The 25,915-nt window shown below is 40.7% G+C and overlaps 1 protein-coding gene across 1 annotated transcript in view; it reads right to left on the bottom strand.

The window, feature by feature from the left end:
* The window catches only part of LOC126108156 (zinc finger protein 239-like), a 96,515-nt gene extending 72,756 nt beyond the window's left edge, over positions 1-23,759 (bottom strand). The window contains exons 1-3 of the mRNA XM_049913400.1: positions 23,548-23,759; positions 23,151-23,220; positions 8,546-8,623 (exon numbers count right to left, since the gene is read on the bottom strand). Of these exons, the coding sequence (XP_049769357.1) occupies positions 8,546-8,623; positions 23,151-23,220; positions 23,548-23,570 (171 nt within the window). The 5' untranslated portion in view covers positions 23,571-23,759. The remainder of the gene's footprint in view (positions 1-8,545; positions 8,624-23,150; positions 23,221-23,547) is intronic.
* Between the last annotated feature and the right edge of the window lie 2,156 nt (positions 23,760-25,915).

Here is a 25,915-nt window from a genome sequence, read left to right as displayed (position 1 = left end):
GCTGCCAGGTAAGATACGTGGGAGGACCAAGAAAGTTTCCTATTGAGCAGGAGCCCCAGGAAATTCGTAGTTTCAATGAACGGAAGAGCACGAGGCCCGAGATGTACAGGCAGTGGAAGAAACCAGTTGCATCGGCAGAAATTCATACAAACGGTGTTGTCAGTGGAAAAACTAAAGCCATTATGGATGCTTTGTGAATAAAGGCTATCGAGACATCGCTGAAGATGCCGCTCGGTGAGAGAAGTCCGTGGAGAACTGCAATAGGTGGCAAAAATCATCAACGAAAAAGGAGCCAGAGATGCCCAGCAGGAGACAGGCCATTAAGGAGTTAATGGCAATAGCAATGAGGACGACGGAATCCTGAGGCACAACCCACATATACCTTGAAAATTCTCTTAAAAATTCCTGAAGGAAACAAGGTACGCAGCCTCAGAAGCCACACGTGTAGAGTACGGAGGATACCCGTCCTTCAGCAGGTGTCGTAGGCTTTGTCCAAATCGAAAAAAACGACCACATTCTGTGATTTCTGCAGAAAACCATTCACGACACGGGTGGACAAAGTGACGAGACTGTCAAATGCAGAACGGCACGCTCGAAAGCCACACTGTGCAGTAGTTAGTAAATTGCGAAACTCGAACCACCGTACCAGCCAGGCATGAAGCATACTTTGCATCACAGTATTCCATTTGAGTCCACAGACGTATCATGACACTGCACTGAACAGATATTTGAAAGTTGTGCAGCGTTAGTTGAATTTAGTGATACTAAACTTCTAATTGTTGTTGGTTATAGGTCCCCAAACTCCAACTTCAGAGCATTTCTGCTCAAGATAGAGAGGGTTCTTGATTCACTTTGTAGGAAGTACCAGAAAGTAGTTATATGTGGTAACTTCAATATTAATATTGTATATGATTTTTTACAGACGAATGGAAAAACTGGTAGAAGCCGATCTCGGGGAAGATCAGTTTGGATTCCGTAGAAATATTGGAACACGTTGGGCAATACTGATCTTACGACTTACCTTAGAAGAAAGATTAAGGAAAGGCAAACCTACGTTTCTAGCATATGTAGACTTAGAGAAAGCTTTTGGCAATGTTGACTGGAACACTCTCTTTCAAATTCTAAAGGTGGCAGGGGTAAAATATAGGGAGCAAAAGGCTATTTACAATCTGTACAGAAACCAGATGGCAGTTATAAGAGTGGAGGGACATGAAAGGGAAGCAGTGGTTGGGAAGGGAGTGAGACAGGGTTGTAGCCTCTCCCCAATGTTATTCAATCTGTATATTGAGCAAGCAGTAAAGAAAACAAAAGAAAAATTCGGAGTAGGTATTAAAATCCATGGAGAAGAAATAAAAACTTTGAGGTTCGCCGATGACATTGTAATACTGTCAGAGACAGCAAAGGACTTGGAAGAGCAGTTGAACGGAATGGACACTGTCTTGAAAGGAGGATATAAGATGAACATCAACAAAAGCAAAATGAGGATAATGGAATGTTGTCGAATTAAGTCTGGTGATGCTGAGTGTATTAGATTAGGAAATGAGACACTTAAAGTAGTAAAGGAGTTTTGTTATTTGGGGAGCAAAATAACTGATGATGGTCGAAGTAGACAAGATATAAAATGTATGCTGGCAATGGCAAGGAAAGCGTTTCTGAAGAAGAGAAATTTGTTAACATCGAGTATAGATTTAAGTGTCAGGAAGTCGTTTCTGAAAGTATTTGTGTGGAGTGTAGCCATGTATGGAAGTGAAACATGGACGATAAATAGTTTGGACTGGAAGAGAATAGAAGCTTTCGAAATGTAGTGCTACAGAAGAATGCTGAAGATTAGATGGGTAGATCACATAACTAATGAGGAGGTATTGAATAGAATTGGGGACAAGAGGAGTCTGTAGCACAACTTGACAAGAAGAAGGGGCCGGTTGGTAGGACATGTTCTGAGGCATCAAGGGATCACCAATTTAGTATTGGAGGGCAGCGTGGAGGGTAAAAATCGTAGAGGGAGACCAAGAGATGAATACATTAAGCAGATTCAGAAGTATGTAGATTGCAGTAGGTACTGGGAGATGAAGAAACTTCCACAGGATAGGGTAGCATGGAGAGCTGCATCAAACCAGTTTCAGAACTGAAGAGCACAACAACAACAACAACATATGATTGTGCAAGAAAAAGGATGTAGGTAGATCTCCTAAATTCATATGATCTGATGCAAATTGTGTTGTTTTCCAACTAGGATGCAGGGGAACAGAAACACAGTCATAGACAATATTTTTATTCATTCTTCATTACTAGATGGGCATTCTGTTAGTAAAAGTGTGAATGGTCTTTCAGACCATGATGCACTAATTGTAGCACTAAAAGGCTTTTGAACTCAAACCAATGTTATATTTAATTACGAACTATGTAGGAAAGTTAATACAACAGCAATAGAGAGTTTTTTTAAAACTTGTCAAGGAACAAGAGTGGCAGGATGTTTATAGTGCCGATAATATAGATGACAAATATTAATACTTTCCTGAACACATTTCTCATGCTCTTTGAGAGTTGCTTTGCATTAGCACATTCTAAACGGGGTACTAGCAGTAATGGGTTTGCTCGGGTGGCTGACTAGATATCATGTAGAACAAAGTGGGAATTATATCAAAATATTAGTAGTAGTCACAATCAAGCTACAGTAGCCCATACAAACAGTATTGTAAGGTGCTTAAAAATGTTATTAGGAAGGCAAAGCGTATGTGGTATGCAAATAGAATAGCTAATTCACAGGATAAAATTAAAACCACATGGTCAGTTGTGCAGGAGGTGTCTGGTCAGCAGTACAAGATCGACGATATAAAGTCAGTTCGCAGTAAAAATATTTCTGTTACTGATAAATCGTATATATGTACAGTATTTAACAATCATTTTCTGAGCATTGCTTGTGAATTAAATAAAAATTTAGTTTCTACAGGAAATCATAGCTTTCTTAGCAAATGCCATTGCGAGATTGATGTCTGAAATACTCCTGTGTGATACAGACAATTGAGAGAGATTGAGTCAATAATTAAAACACTGAAGACTAAGGACTCTCATGGCTATAATGGAGTGTCTAGTAGAGTATTAAAGTAATACTCTGTAGATAATTTTAGACCTATTTATATGCCATCAGTGTTTGCAAAAGATATTGAAAAGGCTGAGTATGTAAGGATAATTGATCATTTTATACCACACGATTTGCTATCAAATGTACAGTTCGGCTTTAGAAGTCGTTTAACAACTGAAAATGCTATATTCTCTTTTCTCTGAGGTACTGGATGGGTTAAACAAAAGGTTTCGAACACTTGGCACATTTTTTTATCTAACTAAGGCGTTTGATTGTGTTGATCACAAAATATTGCTCCATAAGTTGGACCATTATGGAATACGGGGAGTAGCTCACAATTGGTTCACCTCTTACCTTAGCAACAGATAGCAAAAGGTCATTATTCACAATGTCAATAACGGCTGTGATGTGGGGTCTGAGTGGGGTACTGTCAAGTGGGGGGTGCCCCAGGGATCAGTGTTGGGGCCACTCCTGTTCCTCATTTGTATAAATGATATGCCCTCTAGTATTATGGGTAGCTCTAAAATATTCCTGTTTGCTGATGACACTAGCTTGGTAGTAAAGGGTGTTGTGTGCAACATTGACTCGGTTTCAAATAATGCAGTACATGACCTCAGTTCATGGCTTGTAGAAAATAAACTAACGTTAAATCAGAGGAACACTCAGTTTTTACAGTTTGTAACACACAATTCAACAAAACCTGGCATTTTAATTTCACAGAAAGGGCATAGATTAGTGAAACTGAACAGTTCAAATTTCTAGGGTGTTCGGATAGATAGTAAGCTGTCATGGAAAGCCCACGTTCAGGATCTTGTTCAAAGACTTAATACTGCCATTATTACTATTCGAATTGTATCAAAAGTGAGTGATACTTTGACACAAAAATTAGCCCACTTTGCTTATTTTCATTCACTTATGTCGTATGGTATTATATTTTGGGATAACTCTTCCCATTCTATAAGAATATTTTTGGCTCAGAAACGGGCGGTTCGGGCAATAAGTGGTGTGAGTTCACGAACCTCTTGTCGACCTCTGTTCACAAGTCTGGGTATTTTGACATTGGCCTCTCAATATGTGTATTCCTTATTGTCGTTTCTTGTTACCAATATTAGTTCATTCCCAAGAATAAGCAGCTTTCACTCGGCAGAAATCAAACCTGCATTTGGATCGGACTTCCTTAACTCTTGTGCAAAAAGTTGTACAGTATACTGCTGCATCCATTTTCAATAAGCTGCCACTCGAATTCAAAAATCTTAGCAGTAATCTACGCGCTTTGAAATTGAAACTGAAGAGTCTCCTCATGTGTTACTCCTCCTATTCTGTCGAGGAGTGCCTTGAAAAATTAAGCTGATTCTTATTGTATTGCTGATAACGTTTACTTAAAACTTATGGACCGACTTTTTCCAGGTTCATGAACATTTATTTTTACCTGTTATTACTTTTATGTCGTAATTTCATGTACTGACACGTTCCATGACCTTTGAGATTTGCTCCTCAATTTGGTCCAACGGAACTTGATGTGTAAATAAATAAAAAATAAGCCACCTTCCAAACACAGGTGACCTTGCGAACACAGCCGATGAGAGAAATTGGGCGGTAGTTAGAAAGATGGTGTTTGCACTTACCAGGCTTAGTTATGGGTATGACAGTAGCTCCACACCAACATCTGGGAAATGTGCCCTCTGCCCACATGCGGTTGTACGTATGAAGCAGAAAGTGCTTGCCCACAAGAGAAAGGTGCTACAACATCAGAATGTGAACACGTCTGGCCCTGGGACGAAGGATCGGGATGAAACGAGAGCACGATCTATGTCCCTCATAGTAAAGGTGACATTGTAGCACTCACAACTCTGAGAAGAGTAGGGAATCGCCTGAGCCGCCTCCACTCTTTTCCGATAGAGAAAGGCAGGGTGATTATGGGAGGACATCAAAATGTTTGCAAAATGGAGGCCCAAGGTGTTGGAGATAGCAATAGGGTCCACTATGGTATCGACTGCTACCACCAGGTCGGAAACTGGGGAATGAATCTGAGTCCCGTGGAGCTGTCGGAGGTTGGTCCACAGGATGGAAGAGGGAGTGGAACTGTTGAAAGAACTAGTGGATGAAATTCATCTAGCTTTTTTCCTATACCGAAGAACGCGACGACACTGTGCACCAACTGTTTTAATAAATGCATTTTGCCATCATAGAATGACAGTTAAAAACACGGAGAGCACGTCTCCGCACGTGTATCGCATTGTAGCACGCCTCAGTCCACCGACGGACAGGGACACGGTGTGGTAAAGAGGAAGTGCGAGCAACAGAATATTCCGCGGCAGTAAGGATAAAGTTTGCAAGATGTTCCACCTGGTCATCGCAACTGGGGAAATTTTGTTCATCGAAGGCTGCCAGGGAGGAGCAAAGCCTCCAGTCGGCTTTAGTAATCTGCCATTTGGATATGTACATAGGTGAGGTAGGAGTCAGCAAACGGATACCACATGGGAAATGGTTACTAATATGTGTCAGAGACAACAGACGACTCGAGATGATGGGCAAGCTGGGCAGTGCAGAAGGATAGATCCAGCTGGGAATAGGTGTGTGGAGTCTGAAAGGAATGTGGGTGCTCCTGTGTTAAGGTAGAGGTAGTTAAGTTGCTTGAAATGATCAGCCAAGAGGGCACTTTTCTGACAGGTCCCGGGTGAACTCAAAAGCGGATGGTGCACATTAGAGTCACCAAGCAGCAGAAAGGGGTGACGTAACTGTCCAATAAGTAGGCGGAAATCTGCCATGCTGAATGTCGAATGACAGAGGGATGTAAGTGATACAAGTGAGGAAAGAAAAGGCGAACTGCAACAGCTTGAAGGCCGACAGTTAGGAGATGAACGTCATCCCATATGAGCAGTATGACTTCCCCGTGAGGTGGAATGCCATCCTCGGAGTGGGTGGGGGGAATGTGAAAGAAAGCTCAGAGGGGACAATTTTGCTTGTTGTAGGCAGAGAACTAATGGATGTTGCAATTCTAAGAGAAGTCATACATCCTCGTTGAAGGCCACAAACGTTCCATTGAAGGAGTCATAATGAGGAAAGGGGAAGAAGGAAAAAATGAAGGACTGTCACCTCGGCAGCTGCCAAGTGTCAGCCTTCAAAGACACTGTTACATGACACAGAGACTGGAGGATCCTGCTCCATCAGATCTACAGAGGCATAGGCATTCTCCCTCTGTCGATCTGCGAAGTCCGGGGTAGAAAAACGATTGGCGGTGCACACCGGCGACACGGAGGTCAGCCAGGTGAGGGTATCACGTGACGACACCGTCGAAGAGGCTCTCCGAGAAGACCGTTTGCCTTTGTTTGACTCCTTGCAGCCTTTTGGCTTGGCAGAGGAAGACTCAGATGTTTATTAACTGGAGGGATGTAAGAAGTCTTTGAGGGAGTATTCCTTCTGTCCTTTCTGGCCAGTTTGTTGTGGAGCAGGAGAATTCACCCCGAGAGGCAAATTTTTGGTGGTTTATTGCACAACTGAACCAGGAGACAGCGATACTAGCGTGACACTGCGCAATTTCACATCGTCAGAGCTGAATTTGAAATCGCACCTCTGCACGGCCACGTCCTCCGTGGACCGAAATCCATAAAGCACAATACTGTAAGTGCCAGATGGTAGAACACAGGGTTTGCAACTAGCCAGTACTTGCGAGTAACAGGTAAGGCACTTTTTCCTTTAGCCAGATCACCTGAACAGCCCGCTCATCGAGATACGCGGGACAATCTCGAGACGAGGCAGCACGGTCGTCATTACAGTTATGTGCAGAAATGGCGGTGGACAACCACCCTCGTGCACGTGCCTACCACAGGTTACACATTTTGCCAGGTGTCAACGAGACATTCGAGTGTGGTGGAAACGATGGTAATGGTAGCAGTGCATCAGGTTCGGAAAGTACAGTCGGACTGTGGTAACTTTGTAGCCTGCTTTGATGTTGGACAGAAGCACCACTCTATCAAAAGTGAGAAGTAGTGTGGGTTGGCACTAAGGAGGAATCTACCTGTTTCATTACCCCATGGACGGCAGTGAAAACCTGATCAGAGAGTTACGTTTGGATTTCTGCCTCAGTCAGACCGTCGAACAGTCTAGTGTAAAATACACCAAGGGAAGAATTCAGAGTTCTATGGGCCTCAACATGATCATAATAACTGTGGAGAAGTGGCAAGCAGTAGTTGTGCTTGAGAATCACAAGTAGTATCCAAAAGCAAAGTGCCATCAGTAAACGAGAGCCACATTTCACAGGGCTGGCAATTACATCAACACCTTTCTGATTAAGAAACTTATTTCCCAGTGCAAAGGACTGATGATCTTCAGTATGTGAAACTACGAGAAACTGTGGAGCAGTTGGGAGGGTCTTTGAATCGTTAGCCTCATTCCACTTATGTTACGTAGCCACTGACTGAAGATGATTGGCTCAGACGCGTGGGTCAGCCTTCGGGAGAGCACAGGGAGAAAAAAAAGAGGCACCTCAAACCCTGAAGTGGAGGAGGGATAGGAGAAGGTAAATGAAGAAAGGAAAAAAGGAATGAAAAACTGGTGAAACTGTTCTTATGTCCACTACTGAAAATGGGGAACAAATCCCCAAAAACATCCCAGACATGTTTCCCAAGGGGAAAGGAATAGTAAGAGGATAGACGGAAGTGAAAAGATGCTGCAAAGGCTGTGGGGCCCCTCGGTAGCCAAGCACAAGCGCGACAAAGAGCAGTGAACCCCCCTGGGGAGATCAAATCGATGATGATACTGATGAGGGACTTCGAGTTCCACTCTGACGATTGCTCTATTCTTGTGTTCTGTTGTCTCTAGATTGACTGCTTCCAACTTTACATTGTGTTTGGCCACGATTCACCCATTCCCGCCAACACCATTCGAATAGTGGCATTGCTCAAATTTCAATTTTGAGTGTTTTGACAATTACACGAATCGGGTTCTTTGAGGCCAATTACATGCCCTGTCTCAAAGGGTGACACCTGCATATATTATTCACATACTTGTCTGTGAGGCATAGTTACTGTCCAGCTGAGTACACAGGATGAAATTCACAAAGTCCTTATGCCTTGGTATCAATATGTCCCCTGTTTACTATCCTTGCCAGTTGGGCGGTGAAACTGTGCTGCAGTATCACACATTCATCCATTGGCAACCACAGTATACAGTTTTACATCTTCCATCAATACCTTTACAATTATCAGTTTGTGACCAATTTGCGTAACTGCTTCATAGTATGCATTTTTTTCCCCTTCTTCTCAAAGTATAATAGGAAAGAAGCTCAGAGCTCATAGTTTAGTTAAAAAATAATTCAATACATTCCCTGCAAACATTCATTAAAAGTTACACACTAAAGACCTTACATATGTAAACTGATAATGCTACATCTGTTGAATACGATTATTAAACAAACAGCAACCTTTTGTGAAAAATTAAAATACTAATGTAGCGAACACATACCTCTGGTCTGTAATCTTCGAATTCCAGTTCTTCAAATTCCAGACCGAGTTCTTTTTTCACCGTCACAATGCCAGTATCCTAGAAAATAAGTTATTTTTTCCTGTAATTGTGGTGTGTATACACACACAGCAGTAACAGCAATCATATATTGATGAAACATTTGGCAACAATGTATATTTAAGAGTATGTCATAATGAAACAATTGCAGGGACATTTGCTGAACCGTAGATTAAGATACTGTTTTACAAAATTAATGACTGCACTTTTTTCAGTTACATTTTACCCGAAGTTTCAAGTCTGTGGTACAAAAAGGTGCCTATGTGATTGGTGTATTGTATGGAAATATTTATTATAATTTCATTCTTTTCCAGATTTTTCTGTGACACTTCACAGAACATTTTTATTTTTAATTTTAAAAGAAAGTAATTATTTTACAGGTTCCATTTGTTCAATTTGACCAGAAATGGTACGTATTTCACACTTTACAATATTTTGGTTGCGGTACCTCTTCTAACATTTTATTACCCCTTAAATCAAGAACCGTCATATCTTTCCAAAAGTAAACTCAATTTTTCATAAAAAAAGAACAATCATATAGAAGAAAATACAAAGTGTGTATTAATTTGGTGATGGGACACTGTCAGTAATTTTTACAAAAGCTTTGTTTGAAAGTTACGTAGAATAACATAATTATTTTTACAAATTTTCTTATATCAAGAGGAATGTTTTCTTTGTAACTGTTCACTCATGGATGCACAAAACTATGTACATAAATTAATTTGACCAATTACCAGCTCTGGAACAATCCATAACTTCATACTGAAATATATCATTTGTCATACGCACCAAAAGCAAGTCAGTCTTTATTTCAGGCTGAAATGGGGCATACTCTGTCTACATGTGGAGTTTTATGTTAGATTCATCATGCTCTGAATGGTATGTGCTCTACATGTCACTTTTTATGTTGAAAACGGATTTATATTGAAAATGCATTTGAAAGGTTTTAAGAACTTAACTGAGGACAGTGATTAAAATGATATCTGCAGATGCTAGCAGAAAGACTAGTTAGCAATGTGCAAAGAGCTGATGCATAGGTATCGCTGTTTGCCACGACTAGATGGGAAATAAAATGTGAATAAATATCTTCACTAACATTCAACAGACCTGGACCTTCACATCATCCCCTAGAGAATTTAACATTTGAAGCCACAAATACATCCACAAAATAAGATGAGCATTAAAATATATCTCTCATTGTAAAACTACTTTAGAGCTTTTTTTTTTAACTTTGCTGTGTCTTGTGCTATATAACTATAGCACTTTTAAAATTAGTTGCGACTCTTTACATTTGGCTACCTGGAGGGGGACACGACACCGTTGCCTATGAGACAGCAATGTTGAGCCAGCTTTCCCTAACAAGCTGCCAGTCGTTCTGCCGGTAAAGTGCCCCTGTTACCACGCCACAAACTGTACCACACGCATTAGATGCGTCAACATTCCCCAGGTCTCAAAGCCACATTTTGTGGCATTGGAATGCTCTGTTGTCATCAGGTATTGTGACTAAGTGTTTTGGATTTGATTTGAATTAATAACAACAGTTCAGTACATCTGAATATGATATTTGCAATAAAAGTGTCCTCTAGGAAAATGTTCACCAGCTGTGAAGATAACATTCTGCTGCGAAACATTCCTCGGAATTCTCTGTTGGGAAATACAAAAGAGTCCAATCCCACCCGTCTGCTTTGACCCATGACGTCACAAATATGGCGGAAACGACCATAAACCACGTTTCCAATATGGCGCACATAAAGTCGGTACGCACACGTTATGAGGACGAAAATACATCGAAAAACAAACACACACACTTTCCACAAAAAGCCTAATGACACTAATGGGACAAGGGCGGAAAATGGGGTGTTTTTGGGTGGGGGCAAACTAAATATAAACAAATTTAAGACACCCACCCCCATACAAAACCACACAAAATGACGAAAAAACCGACTTCACAAAATTCCCCAAATACCACTAAACACAGTATCATCTGGAATCTGACACTTCCCTTGACCTATACAGCTCAACAGCAGCTCCCAATCCCATAAATTAGGGTCCAACACTTCCCTTGGCCTATATAGCTCAAAAACATCTCTCGATACCAATATCAACATACACAGCCACACATTGGGATCGAACACTTCCCTTGACCTGCGCACTGTTAATTTTATCAGTCATATCCATTCCTGAACAAAAACAACAATCGATTAATTTTACTAAAATTACCACACGATGTACAGCGAACAACACTAAATTAACCTTCACACAAAATCGTTAACTCACTGAAACGAATTCCATTACAAACACAGCCGACACTCTAACAATTCTGGATAATGAGCAAAAGCAAACTGAGCCCATTACACCACACAAACGAAAATCCTGAACATACCACCAGAAACCACAACAAACCACAACACGACGTCATCTACAAACACGCCACACTCACAAACCAAACTCCGCACCATCATGACGTTACGGGTCAAAGCCGACACGTGGGATCGGATGCTTCTGTCGACCCCTCTGTTGTGATGTGTAACTCTCCAACAATGCTGTGGAGGAAAGTGGATATTTTGCTCTGGGCACAAAGAAATGTTCCACGAGATAAAGTTGAAATTAGCATGTACAAGGTGGCGTTCATGGAACCTGTAGTGCTGTACAAGCCAAAACTTCACACTACCAGGTCGACGAACTAGCTGTAGGCAAATTGTACAGTTTAATCAGGCTTCCTCCATATCGTGCTCATTTAAATCCGACAGAATATATGGGACTAGGTCAAAAAATGTGGCCAACAACAGCACAAAGTTTACATTCACCGAGGTCGAAATGCTGACGAAAGATGCCACTGCGAATGTTATACGACTGGACTGGTCTCGAGTTGTCAGCCACACAATGAAGATAGTTGAGGAGACTGATTCATGAACGACTGTGACAAGTTTTGAGGGATACATAACTTCTCTTATTGCCATGTTAAATCTGCTTCTTTTGACAAAACAAACCAGAGTTTAGAAATATTCATCCCTCTAACATCTAGCGCAGTTGAAACTGTGGCAAAGTTGAAATAGTGTATTATTAAACAAACAACTGAGTCCAAGTCAGGTCAATAGTTTATGAAACAGCTCATTCTCAGTATAAAAATAAATAGGTGTCATTTATATTGTACAAAACCACAGCAGTTCTCATTTCACAAGCTATTGACGGTCCTCAATAATAATGCTATTTCATTGAAAAAAAAAATGTAGTTACTCGAATGTCATGAGAGACACGGAAGTTTCGCATATTAATCATACGCCGAAACGCACTCGCCTTGCCCACTGTCATCTACAAAAACCATTTACGAGAGATTAGGAATTTATCAATATTTTGTTCTAATTTTTTCACCACTGCACGAGTCTGTGATGTAGCACTTTACATACATTCCATTTTCACGAGATTGGAAACAGACAGCAATAGCCTTTCAAGTTTAAAGAATAATTCAATACATTATCTAGATCTAATATGCAGGAACATGCAACCTAACAAGTACCAAACACAAATTCATAGCAATACTTATTTTTCATTACAAAATAAGAATTTCTTGCAGTAGTTCACCTACTATCGAAATATCACAATAACTGTGACCATAAAAGAAATGAGACAGGGTTCACCACAAAGCTGACGAATTAAACCATAAGATGCGCGAGACTAACACAGCTTCTTTAAAATTGTTTGAGAAAGATGGGAGATCGGCCGGCTTGCACGGCTTGCTGTTCACGTAGTCAAGTGAACATGCCTGGTTCTGTGCCGAGTAGACCTGGCACTATATTTAGAAAAGATATCTGAATGGTCCGAAAGTGCCAGTTGGCCGTAAATATCGAAGAGTGTGAGGTCATCCACATGAGAAGGAACTCAAACTTTGGTTACACGATAAATCAGTCTAATCTACAAGCCGCAAATTCATCTAAATACCTAGGTATTACAATTACGGACAAGTTAAATTGGAAGGAAAACACAGAAAATATTGTAGGGATCGCTAACCAAAGACTGCATTTTATTGGCAGGACACTTAGAAAATGTAACAGACCTACTAAGGAGACTTCGGGAGGACGATGGTTCAATCCCGCGTCCAGCCATCCTGATTTAGGTTTTCCGTGATTTCCCTAAATCGCTCCGGGCAAATGCGAGGATGGTTCCTTTCAAAGGGCACGTCCGACTTCCTTCCCTAATCCGCTGAGACTGATGACCTCGCTGTCTGGTCTCCTTCCCCAAACAACCCAACCCTACTAAGGAGACTGCCTACACTATGCTTGTCTGTCCTCTTTCAGAATACTGTTGCACGGTGTGCTGTCTGGTAGACAGTACTGACGGAGTACATCGAAAAAGTTCAAAGAAAGCCAGCACATTTTGTGTTATCGCAAAATATGGGAGAGAGTGTCACTGAAATGATACAGGATTTGGTCTGGAAATCATTAAAAGAAAGGCGTTTTTCGCTGCGACGGAATCTTCTCACGACATTCCAATCACCAACTTTCTCCTCCGAATGCAAAAATATTTTGTCGACACTGATCTACATACGGAGAAATGATCACCACGATAAAATAAGGGAAATCAGAGCTCGTACAGAAAGATATAGGAGTTCATTCTTTCCGCGCACTATACGAGATTGGAACAATAGAGAATTGTGAAGGTGGTTCAATGAATCCTCTGCCAGGCACTTGAATGTGATTTGCAGAGTATCCATGCAGATATAAATACTGCAGTCACCTGCTGACATGCCCAGCACACACTGGCAACTACACTTCCCTCCACTCGCACCGTACTGGACTCATTGTAAACACACTATACACATATACATAGCTATATGACTAGCTGAAAAATACATTTAATTAGCATCAAATGTTGTATCAATGATTTCTAAATGGACATGGGGAGCTGCAGCATTAAAATGTCTACAGCCAGCCAAATCTTTAATCTGAGAAAGGTTGCATACAACATATGGGAATTCAACTAGCAAACTTATACCATTCACAAACTTCGAGAAGGTGACCACTATTAAAATATGGTAGCTTTTAGTAAATAATTTTTTTTTTGGGGGGGGGGGGGGGGGGGGGGGATTTGCCTTATGGTGCAAAAATGATGAACTAATAAAAAAAGGTGCTTCTGCTGAAGAATCTAATCTTAACCGAGAAGTGCTCAATAAATACGAAAAGAAGTGCAGTGCAGTTGCACAAGATATTGAAAATGTAGTGGTGCACATCAAAGGCAAGAAACTGGCACCATTGAGTACTTCCAGATTCCTCAATTATTCTACAATTATGGGCAACAACAACAACAACAACAACAACAACAACAACCACATCATTATCCCTTTGTGACCTTTCATATTGGTAGAAGATTATTCAGTTCTTTCCTGTTTTGTCTGAATGCCTCCAATCACGAATTCCAAGCTCTGAAATCCAAAAACAGGTAATGTCATCCAACTTCTACCGTGCCCTCAGAAAACATCTGAAAGGCAAGTTGTTGCTTGGGAAAGCTAGTTAAGATTTTAGTGAGACCAGGTATTGTAATCTGGACAGTATCATAATTTGATGAAAAGCAAGCTGGCATATTTGAAAAAAAGCTCTCGAGACAAATTCTGGGACCAGTGGAAAAAATGTGTGGTAGTGGAGATTCAAATACGGAGAAAATAATGTGTGCAGAGAACGAGATGTTATTAGTTGCACTAAGATTAAAAGACTGGAAAGGGCACGAGTGGTACTCAGAGCTAAGGATAGAATGATTAAGGCAATACTAAATACAGTGTGTGAAGGAATCACAAGGGTTTAAAGAGCAAGCTGAGGTGAGAGGAATGTGTCAAAGAGGAATTAGCGGAAATTGGAATTCGTGATTGGAGGCATTCAGACAAAACAGGAAAGAACTGAATAATCTTGTACCAATACGAAAGGTCACAAAGGGATAACGATGTGGTTGTTGTTGTTGTTGCCCATAATTGTAGAATAATTGAGGAATCTGGAAGTACTCAATGATGCCAGTTTCTTGCCTTTGATGTGCACCACTACAGAGGTTGGCAACTTGCTCTAAATGCAAGATTTTGCACTTCACAAAACAAAGAAACTTAGTACCCAATGGCTATAATATCAGTCAGTCACTGTTGGAATTGGCCATCTCAACTCGTACAAATACCTGGGTGTAACACTTTGTAGGGATATGAAAGGGAATGATCACATAGGCTCAGTCATGGGTAAAGCAGGCTGTGAACTTCGGTTTATTGGTAGAGTACAAGGCAGTCTACAAAGGAGATTGCTTATAAATCACTTGTGTGACCAATTCCAGAATGGTGCTCAAGTGTGTGGAACTTGTACCAATCAGAACTAACAGGGTATATTAAACACATACAGAGAAGGGCAGCATAAATGGTCCCCGGTTTGTTTGATCCATGGGACAGTGTCACAGGGATGCTGAAGGAACTGAACTGGAAGACGCTTGAAGATAGACGTAAACTAGCCCAAAAAAGTCTACCAACAAAGTTTAAAGAACCAACTTTAAATGATAACACTAGGAATAAACAGCAAACCCACACATATTGTTCACATAGGGGTCGTAAGGAGACGATTAGAATAATTACTGCGCGCGCACACACACACACACACACACACACACACACACACACACACACACACACACACACACACAGAGACAGAGGCATTCAAATAATCATTTTTCCTGCACTCCATATGTAAGTGAAACAGAAAGAAACCTTAGTAACTTATACAAGTACCTTCTGTCATGCACCTCACAGTGGTTTGCAGATGTAGACAGATTCTCAAGACAAAAATTTGTTCTTCCAGAAACCAAGCTCGTAAAGATAATTTCAAACTGACAACCTCCTCCTAACAAACAGCTCCACAGCTTCATGGCTGAAAAGAAGCTTATTTGTAGGGTACTCCTGGTATTGATAAGCAAACACACATCTGCACATTGTGCACATTGCATCCTGCTTTAATATGCCTATCTTTGTTATCCACATATCTTAACCTCATCTCCGGCCCGCAGTTTCTAGTGAAGAATGAGCTGATGTTCTTTTGTCATCCATATTTTCCTTTCTTTCCTTCTCTTCTCCTTCCCAATTCTCAGCAATCTAGACTGCTGACTGTAAGGAGCAGCAGCCATTCTGTAACATTCCGAATCAGACTGCCACTACTGCACACACTGCAAAATAACTGCACACAGAACACAAATTCATGACTTTGTCCACGAATCAGTATCCTGTTTCCAATGTTCAATATTTTCACAGCCAGTGAACGTGTTCTTAGATGACCTCTCTTATTGAGAATTGCACATTCAGACACGCCGCACTGTTATTACTAATGCAACACCGACACAAAACACTTGTCCGCAACACCTGATGACTGCCAGACAATTCAATGTGAAAATGAACAACTACAGTAGAGCTGTTGAACATAGGTGTATCACTTGGTTCTGTTTATCCACAGCATCGCAACAGTGGTGCATTAGCAAGCACACTGACAGCAGCGGGGTACGGAAAGCAGACGTGCCATCAGTGTTACCACAGCTAAGGCATCTCGTCTTTTCCTGTGAGCCGAGGCCAAAATTTGGAACTTATTTTGAACGCACTACACAAATTCCCAGGGTTATGTACAGACAATTTGTCAAGTCAGTGAATGGAAGCAACAGACGGTGAGGCATCGCCAGAAGAGGAAGAAATAGCAGCACATGAGATGTGCAGTGTAGCAAGCAGGCAAAAGCAGTGGTTCCATCCCATCTTAAGGATTTTGTAACCTCAAGCTTAATAATTAGGTGACCACCACAAAAAGTACAACTACATGTTAAACAGTTTTCCATCAAATCATAAAAAATAATGTTCAGCAACGAGAAGTACATTTGTGAACACTATGTACTTCACATGAAGAAACAAGCAGCCTTAGTTGCAGTGTTCAAATTTTTTATTATTTTCCACTGACTCATTTCATCTTTATTTAGGCACCTTCCGACTGCCCTAACCGGAAGAAATACAAAATTTCATAATAGTGGTATGAGCCCATTTAGTGAGATTGGATTACCAAGAAAGCATATAAGAACTTACTAGCATTTGGTAGAAAAGGTTACTTGGGATACAGTGCATAAAATATCCCAGTACATAAATACCCTTGTCAAAGGTTTAAAAACACTGGGCGCAGTACTATAGAATAGAAGGGTCGACAGAAGCGTCCAATCCCACGCGTCGGCTTTGACCCGTGACGTAAGGGTGTTGTCGTGTGTGACGTCATGACGACGCGGAGTTTGGTTTGAGTGTGGCTGTCTCCAGTTCTGTTTTATCTTATTTTATTTACTTTTCTGATCTGTTCGTTCTATCTCGTGAGAATTTTTTTTTTTTTTTAATTTAAAAACGCTTATTACTTATTTTAATTATCTGTTTCCTCCAATTTCTGTTTTCCTTTATTATATTTATCTTTCTGATCTGTTCGTTCTATCCCGTGAGATTTTTTTTTTTTTTTAAAGACAAAAAACACTAATCAGCTACTGAAGCATCTTTATCTTCTATGGGTTGCAGGGGTTACGACCCCTGGGGAGGTGGGTGGGTATTCATGCATGGCTGTCTTCACTTACACGTTGTAGCTACGCAAGGCGTCTAAATTTGTTTATATTTAGTTTGCCCCCCCCCCCCCCCCACCCAAAACACCCAATTTCCCGCACTTGTCCCGTTAGTGTCATTAGGCTTCTTGTGGAAAGTGTGTGTGTGATTTTGTTTCCGCCATATTTGTGACGTCATGGGTCAAAGCAGACGGGCGGGATCGGACGCTTCCGTATTTCCGAATAGAATAAAACACTAGACGATCTAAAGCTTTTTTTTTTTTTTAAATGTGTAACCTGCTTTGTCCCCAAAGTGACAATCTACACTAGAAATAAGAAGAAAGCAGCGGATTACCATATTATGCCATATGGCACAGTCCAATGCAAACCAAACAGTATCAGGCTTCCAGTAAATCTTTACATCAAAAACATGCCTACAATGTTGTGCATATTCTGGCTGCATGCATCACACTGGATATGGAAACATACAAGGCCCCTAAGACCAGAACATGCGGCCCTCAGCAGATGGCACCTGCAGGTTGTGAGCTATGATAGTGTTCAATTGCTAAATCTCATCATAAAAACAAACCATGACAGTAATTACAGATGACTGCTGTTCTAAAAATTGCCGATAAGATGCTTACATTAACAACGAGAACAATCATGGAGAATAAAACGTAAACCATAGCATATAAAGAATACATTGCCATAATGGGAAAGCATGAAAGTACAGGGGGAAGCTCTAATTACCAATTTTGAGCGTATCAAGTAATATTATAGCCAACAACATTGTGCATACCCGAAACTCCCTAAAACCAGACTCTACACCCCTCACCCCTTCCCCCGATGCAGGAGTTAATGCCATGCTAGCTACATGTCACTACTGACTAACAATGTCAATGCTTTGTCCAGATGCCAAGCAAGTGCAGCAGCTACGTCGCAAAATACACATCCGTGGGATGCTGATAAATGCAAATACAAACATACAGTCCAATTGTACATCTTACTGACCGTAGATGGACAGTAAACGAAACTCTGTATTTAGCTTTAACCTCATATGAATTTGCATGTTTCTACAGTAGATTCTCCTTGAAAAGTAGGGGTTCAATCGTCTACTCTTACAGACAATGTAGCAACAGGTACAGATAAGAAAAAATGATATATATAATGTTCAAAATCTAGGTCTGTTAGGTCATCTGCATCAGATATTAAAAGTAAAAATGTATGTAGAAATATGTAGAGTGGGAGGAAGTGTATGTTGAAATAACAGAAAAAAATGTTTTAGTGTCCATTGTTGTTGTTGTTGTGGTCTTCAGTCCTGAGACTGGTTTGATGCAGCTCTCCATGCTACTCTATCCTGTGCAAGCTTCTTCATCTCCCAGTACCTACTGCAACCTACATCCTTCTGAATCTGCTTAGTGTATTCATCTCTTGGTCTCCCCTACGATTTTTACCCTCCACACTGCCCTCCAATGCTAGATTTGTGATCCCTTGATGCCTCAAAACATGTCCTACCAACCGATCCCTTCTTCTAGTCAAGTTGTGCCACAAACTTCTCTTCTCCCCAATCCTATTCAATACCTCCTCATTAGTTACATGATCTACCCACCTTATCTTCAGCATTCTTCTGTAGCACCACATTTCGAAAGCTTCTATTCTCTTCTTGTCCAAACTAGTTATCGTCCATGTTTCACTTCCATACATGGCTACACTCCATACAAATACTTTCAGAAACGACTTCCTGACACTTAAATCTATACTCGATGTTAACAAATTCCTCTTCTTGAGAAACGCTTTCCTTGCCATTGCCAGTCTACATTTTATATCCTCTCTACTTCGACCATCATCGGTTATTTTACTCCCTAAATAGCAAAACTCCTTTACTACTTTAAGTGTCTCATTTCCTAATCTAATTCCCTCAGCATCACCCGACTTAATTTGACTACATTCCATTATCCTCGTTTTGCTTTTGTTGATGTTCATCTTATATCCTCCTTTCAAGACACTGTCCATTCCGTTCAACTGCTCTTCCAAGTCCTTTGCTGTCTCTGACAGAATTACAATGTCATCGGCAAACCTCAAAGTTTTTACTTCTTCTCCATGAATTTTAATACCTACTCCGAATTTTTCTTTTGTTTCCTTTACTGCTTGCTCAATATACAGATTGAATAACATCGGGGAGAGGCTACAACCCTGTCTTACTCCCTTCCCAACCACTGCTTCCCTTTCATGCCCCTCGATTCTTATAACTGCCATCTGGTTTCTGTACAAACTGTAAATAGCCTTTCGCTCCCTGTATTTTACCCCTGCCACCTTCAGAATTTGAAAGAGAGTATTCCAGTTAACATTGTCAAAAGCTTTCTCTAAGTCTACAAATGCTAGAAACGTAGGTTTGCCTTTCCTTAATCTTTCTTCTAAGATAAGTCGTAAGGTCAGTATTGCCTCACGTGTTCCAACATTTCTACGGAATCCAAACTGATCTTCCCCGAGGTCGGCTTCTACCAGTTTTTCCATTCGTCTGTAAAGAATTCGCGTTAGTATTTTGCAGCTGTGACTTATTAAACTGATAGTTCGGTAATTTTCACATCTGTCAACACCTGCTTTCTTTGGGATTGGAATTATTATATTCTTCTTGAAGTCTGAGGGTATATCGCCTGTCTCATACATCGTGCTCACCAGATGGTAGAGTTTTGTCATGACTAGCTCTCCCGAGGCCATCAGTAGTTCAAATGGAATGTTGTCTACTCCCGGGGCCTTGTTTCGACTCAGGCCTTTCAGTGCTCTGTCAAACTCTTCACGCAGTATCTTATCTCCCATTTCGTCTTCATCTACATCCTCTTCCATTTCCATAATATTGTCCTCAAGTACATCGCCCTTGTATAAACCCTCTATATACTCCTTCCACCTTTCTGCCTTCCCTTCTTTGCTTAGAACTGGGTTGCCATCTGAGCTCTTGACATTCATACAAGTGGTTCTCTTCTCTCCAAAGGTCTCTTTAATTTTCCTGTAGGCAGTATCTATCTTACCCCTAGTGAGACAAGCCTCTACATTCTTACATTTGTCCTCTAGCCATCCCTGCTTAGCCATTTCGCACTTCCTGTCGATATCATTTTTGAGACGTTTGTATTCCTTTTTGCCTACTTCATTTACTGCATTTTTATATTTTCTCCTTTCATCAATTAAATTCAATATTTCTTCTGTTACCCAAGGATTTCTATTAGCCCTCGTCTTTTTACCTACTTGATCCTCTGCTGCCTTCACTACTTCATCCCTCAGAGCTACCCATTCTTCTTCTACTGTATTTCTTTCCCCCATTCCTGTCAATTGTTCCCTTATGCTCTCCCTGAAACTCTCTACAACCTCTTGTTCTTTCAGTTTATCCAGGTCCCATCTCCTTAAATTCCCACCTTTTTGCAGTTTCTTCAGTTTCAATCTGCAGTTCATAACCAATAGATTGTGGTCAGAATCCACATCTGCCCCAGGAAATGTCTTACAATTTAAAACCTGGTTCCTAAATCTCTGTCTTACCATTATATAATCTATCTGATACCTTTTAGTATCTCCAGGATTCTTCCAGGTATACAACCTTCTTTTATGATTCTTGAACCAAGTGTTGGCTATGATTAAGTTATGCTCTGTGCAAAATTCTACAAGGCGGCTTCCTCTTTCATTTCTTCCCCCCAATCCATATTCACCTACTATGTTTCCTTCTCTCCCTTTTCCTACTGACGAATTCCAGTCACCCATGACTATTAAATTTTCGTCTCCCTTCACTACCTGAATAATTTCTTTTATCTTGTCATACATTTCATCTATTTCTTCATCATCTGCAGAGGTAGTTGGCATATAAACTTGTACTACTGTAGTAGGCATGGGCTTTGTGTCTATCTTGGCCACAATAATGCGTTCACTATGCTGTTTGTAGTAGCTAACCCGCACTCCTATTTTTTTATTCATTATTAAACCTACTCCTGCATTACCCCTATTTGATTTTGTATTTATAACCCTGTATTCACCTGACCAAAAGTCCTGTTCCTCCTGCCACCGAACTTCACTAATTCCCACTATATCTAACTTTAACCTATCCATTTCCCTTTTTAAATTTTCTAACCTACCTGCCCGATTAAGGGATCTGACATTCCACGCTCCGATCCGTAGAACGCCAGTTTTCTTTCTCCTGATAACGACGTCCTCCTAAGTAGTCCCCGCCCGGAGTGTCCATATTTAAATTAAAATTTGAAGAGAAATTTCTCAAAACATTGCATTCCATTCCAACTTCAGAGATAAAAACATGAATGAGTAGACATATCAACAAATCCTCACACACTTAGTTACCTCACTTCCATGAAAACTAGTCTCACAGACACAGCCTTTTTGCAATTTCATGAAATCTTTGGGAGATTTTATAGTAAGCTACTGCTATCCACTAAAATAATTACAAACCATCAATACTATTGATAACAGAAACTAAAAGTAAAGAAGGCTGCAATATTATAACATAGAAAACGGCAAGATTGTGCAAACAAAAATTAACAAATTAAAAACAAAGACAGTCGAACCATCCAAAAGAAATAGCAAACTTTGTGAATAAGCATTTCAATAACATTGTTAAGAAATTAAAACAAATTTTCTGACACGTACATCTTACCCACCCTGGACCAGCAACCAAACTCAGTTGTACTCTGTCGAGAGAGAGAGAGAGAGAGAGAGAGAGAGAGGGGGGGGGGGGGGGGAGTGACAAAAAAAATATGCTAACTAAAAAATAAAAATAAGAGGTCAACTGGTGTTGCTGAAATCCCAGTTTGTGTCAAAGAATGCATGAATACCATAAAAGTCCCACGGACAAGGATGTTACCAATTTCCCAAGGTTCAGATGCTGAGAAAGAATACAGTATTCTGATGACAGCAACATAATTAGCACAACTAAAGCTCCAACACAATTCACAGAAAATTCTAATGCAGCCCTGAAAATGGCCTCACCTGCTCACTAAAAAATAACATACCTTTAAATCTAAAAGAAAACTGATTCTATATGCTTCTAGTTCAATAAAGCACACAATGACCATACAACAAGTACAAAGGATGATGTATTGGGTTGAATTTAGACTGCTAGATTTCAACAGAAAATGTAAAGGCTTTGGTACAAAAAGACTCTCCACAGAATATTATGCTCTGTGAATCCTTGCACCAGTTTCCAATATTTCATGCCCCAAAGTGACCTATTTTTGTTACAATACAAATACTTCAGTTATACAGACTCTTCAAGATACAGAAAAGGTATCTGTGTATAACAAATAGCAGCAACAGGGACACTGTACAGGTTCATTCAAAAATCTAGAAATTCTGACTGTACCATGTGAATACATCATCCAAACAGCTGTTACATTGTGCATGAATATTTAATGTAACTGTACACGGCCAGTTAATATTCCTGTATACCCCATGAATTAAGCAAGAATACATTATTATAAATACTGTAAGACTAATTAAAGAATCCATGAAACGTTTATCAGATAAGAAATATTGTACCCCCAATTGATGGCATCCATACAGCCTATGTATTGATCTAAACGTGGATAACTATACCAAAGTTTCTCATTAAAGCACAAATGAAGTGTGAAATGTTCTATACCCAAGCATCATATGTTTCCATAGAATAAAAAAATAAAATATTAGTGTTGAAAGTGGTGGTGCTCTGTGCGTACATGGTTTACTCTACCATTAAACCACAACAAACAAATTTGCTGCTTGATTTTTCAAATTGCTTCGCCAGAGGGGAGTACGGTCCGTTGCAAGGAAACATTTTGTGGTAACGAAGTGAAATGGCTACAGCCAAGGCGGTCCCCATCCTCAATCTAAGCAATCCACCTGTTCATATGCTGAATGTGATTTTTCAGAAAGTTACAAATGTCCCACAACCTCAATATCTAAGCCACATAGTTTAATTAAACAAGCTCATCCCGCCACTAAGGATGTGAAAACATACCGTGTCCTCCTGTTTCACATAACCCATAATGCCTTTAGCTGAATGATCGTTCAAACCCGCGTTGAACATTCTGAAACAGAAAAAAGACAGGTGTAAGTTTATAAATGGGTTTACAATATGATATCCTCGTCTGCAAGTAAAGACGTATAATTTTCACAAAACAATCCTCGATTTACTCAACGCTTTGAAACCGATTCTTAAGACAACGCTGATACAACTTTAGCATCTCACTGTTACTTAGACATGCTGAAATCTTTAAATGTGCTTCTCATAAATCAGGTTTCCAGCTCAACTATACTTACGCGCAAACACGAAAACAACAAACACACAAAGACTTGTAGAAGAAATCAGAACAACAAAAAACCACACGAACTCAACCAATTTTTAAATTTCAAACCTTCTGCTACTCAGGTACGGCATGATCCTAGGAGTTCATTTTCAGGTTAGCCACACTTTCGCGTCTAAATTTCACGGTATACTTCTAAAATTTCTTCGCGTATCAAACGTACACCGTACTGAAAGGAACAGGGAAACAATCACATTTACAAGTATAATGTTCACAAGTATCCAAAACAGATACCAAACGACAAATCTGCTGAAATCATACAAAGAGATTGTTTATCCACTGCGCCAAAAACAGCAGGTGAAAGCTGCAGCTGATAGATATTTATCTTTGCCGTAGTCGGCTTGGTTACGAGTTGTTTATTCTTATCAGTTTTTGATCTGTGCTTGGAAAATAAAATGTTTTCTTATCCCATGAAAAAGCTGTTACTTCATAAAATATAAAGGCTCCCATAGTGGTGACCTCGAAAAATCGTAGCAGAAGCATAAAGAAAATATATATACCGACGAGAATAATGAATTCAGAGACAAAAGCATGGGGCAGTGGAATCAAGATTGAAGACTACAGTCTGTTCGACCAAGGATCGCGGTCCACGCCCTTTGATTCGCCACAAAACGGAACGACAGATGTTAATGCAAAAGATGGGAGTACCTACGCGCGACACGGAAATTTTAAGCTTTCCCCGTTCTGGCCGACGCGCCCCTAGCTTTGGTTTACGCAGGCTGAATGCATATTTCGGCAGCGTGGGGTGTCTAACAACATTGACAAATTTAATATAGTGGTTTCACATCTAAATTTACAAGTGATAGAGCAAGTAGAAGAAACCTTGTCGCAACAAAACTACTTTGTGCTAAAGGAAGCTCTCATACAGCATTATACGTTGTCACCAGATTTGCGACTACGAAAAATTTTCGCATACGAAGATTTGGGCGACAAGACTCCGTCACAAGTACTCAAAGCCTTACGTACATTAGCCGGCCCGGAACTCCTACCTGAAGAGTCTTTACGTCTAATATGGCTTCGTAAACTTCCTGCCAACATCCGTGCCGTCATTACAGCAGAAACAGACTTACCATTGAAAGACTTAGCAAAAAAGGCAGACACCATCGCAAACACTTTAACCGAAGTTTCTGCGTGTTCCGAATTTACCTACAGCCAGGATAGAGGCCCAAGAACGTTTAGTGTGATGGAATCTGACGTCAGTGAGCCAGGAACATGCAATAATACTTCACAACAGAAGTGCTCAATGACCGAGCCCACCATACAGCAACTGGCAGCACAAGTGGCAAAACTAAACGTGCAAGTAACTTAACACCACCAGCAGCTACGAAGTCGCAGTTGGAAAAGACGAAGAAATGCTATCCAACAGGATTTGACAGATCAATGGTGCTCGTACCACAGACGCTTGCACCAGTTTCCAATATTTCATGCCCCAAAGTGACCTATTTTTGTTACAATACAAATACTTCAGTTATACAGACTCTTCAAGATACAGAAAAGGTATCTGTGTATAACAAATAGCAGCTACCCAAACTTAAAAGGCGGGCGTTAAAGGGCGCTAACGTTCGTCAACAACAACATAGGCGCCCGAGTCATAGCGTGATTCAAAGAGGTGAAAACGCCACGGTATCTGCAGTCAACCAATCACACCGATTGTTCGTGTTGGACCTCTCTTCAGGTGAGAAGTTTCTGATTGGCACAGGTTCAGAAGTCAGTGTTTATCCAAGAAAGAGAGATGAGATACGATAACAACGCAACATGTGCTGACTGCGGCAAACAATTCCAGAATATCTACCTATGGTGAGAAACAGTTGGCATTACATCTGAATTCCAACTTCCATCCAAAATGGACTGTTGTGGTTGCTGATGTGCCGAGTCCTATAATTGGAGCGGGCTTTTTACGGAACTACCGACTTCGTAAACTGCTTCAAGACTTTCCAGCACTTACCGAACCCGTCAACGCTACCAGGAAATGCAGACACAATACTCAACACCACATCAGCACGACACAAGGTCAACCCGTTGCCTTCCGCCCGCGGCGTCTGCCTCCAGAGAAGCTGCTCGCGGCGCGAGCTGAGTTCGACAGACTTCTAAAAACAGGTATTGTAAGTAGGTCTGATAGTTCATAGGCATCTCCAATTCACATGGTCCGTAAAAAAGACAATTCATGGAGAGTATGTGGAGACTACAGGGCGCTCAATGCCCGCACAATTCCCGACCGCTACCCAGTACCCAATGTGACTGATTTTAACAGTACGATTAGCAATGCCAAAATAGGCCCGACCCGGTTAACCGTCGTTTGGTGACAGTTCCCACAGAAGGGATATTGCCTACTGCGTCTTCCGCGTCGGTTCAAGTGTAGTGCGATGTGCCCGTGTCTTTCCGCACGAAGATTTCCGGCTCCTCTACCGCGTCATCCGCG

The sequence above is a fragment of the Schistocerca cancellata genome, chromosome 11, assembly GCF_023864275.1.
Source record: "Schistocerca cancellata isolate TAMUIC-IGC-003103 chromosome 11, iqSchCanc2.1, whole genome shotgun sequence".
Classification (NCBI taxonomy): domain Eukaryota; kingdom Metazoa; phylum Arthropoda; class Insecta; order Orthoptera; family Acrididae; genus Schistocerca; species Schistocerca cancellata.
This window is presented reverse-complemented; position numbering and strand designations above follow the sequence as displayed.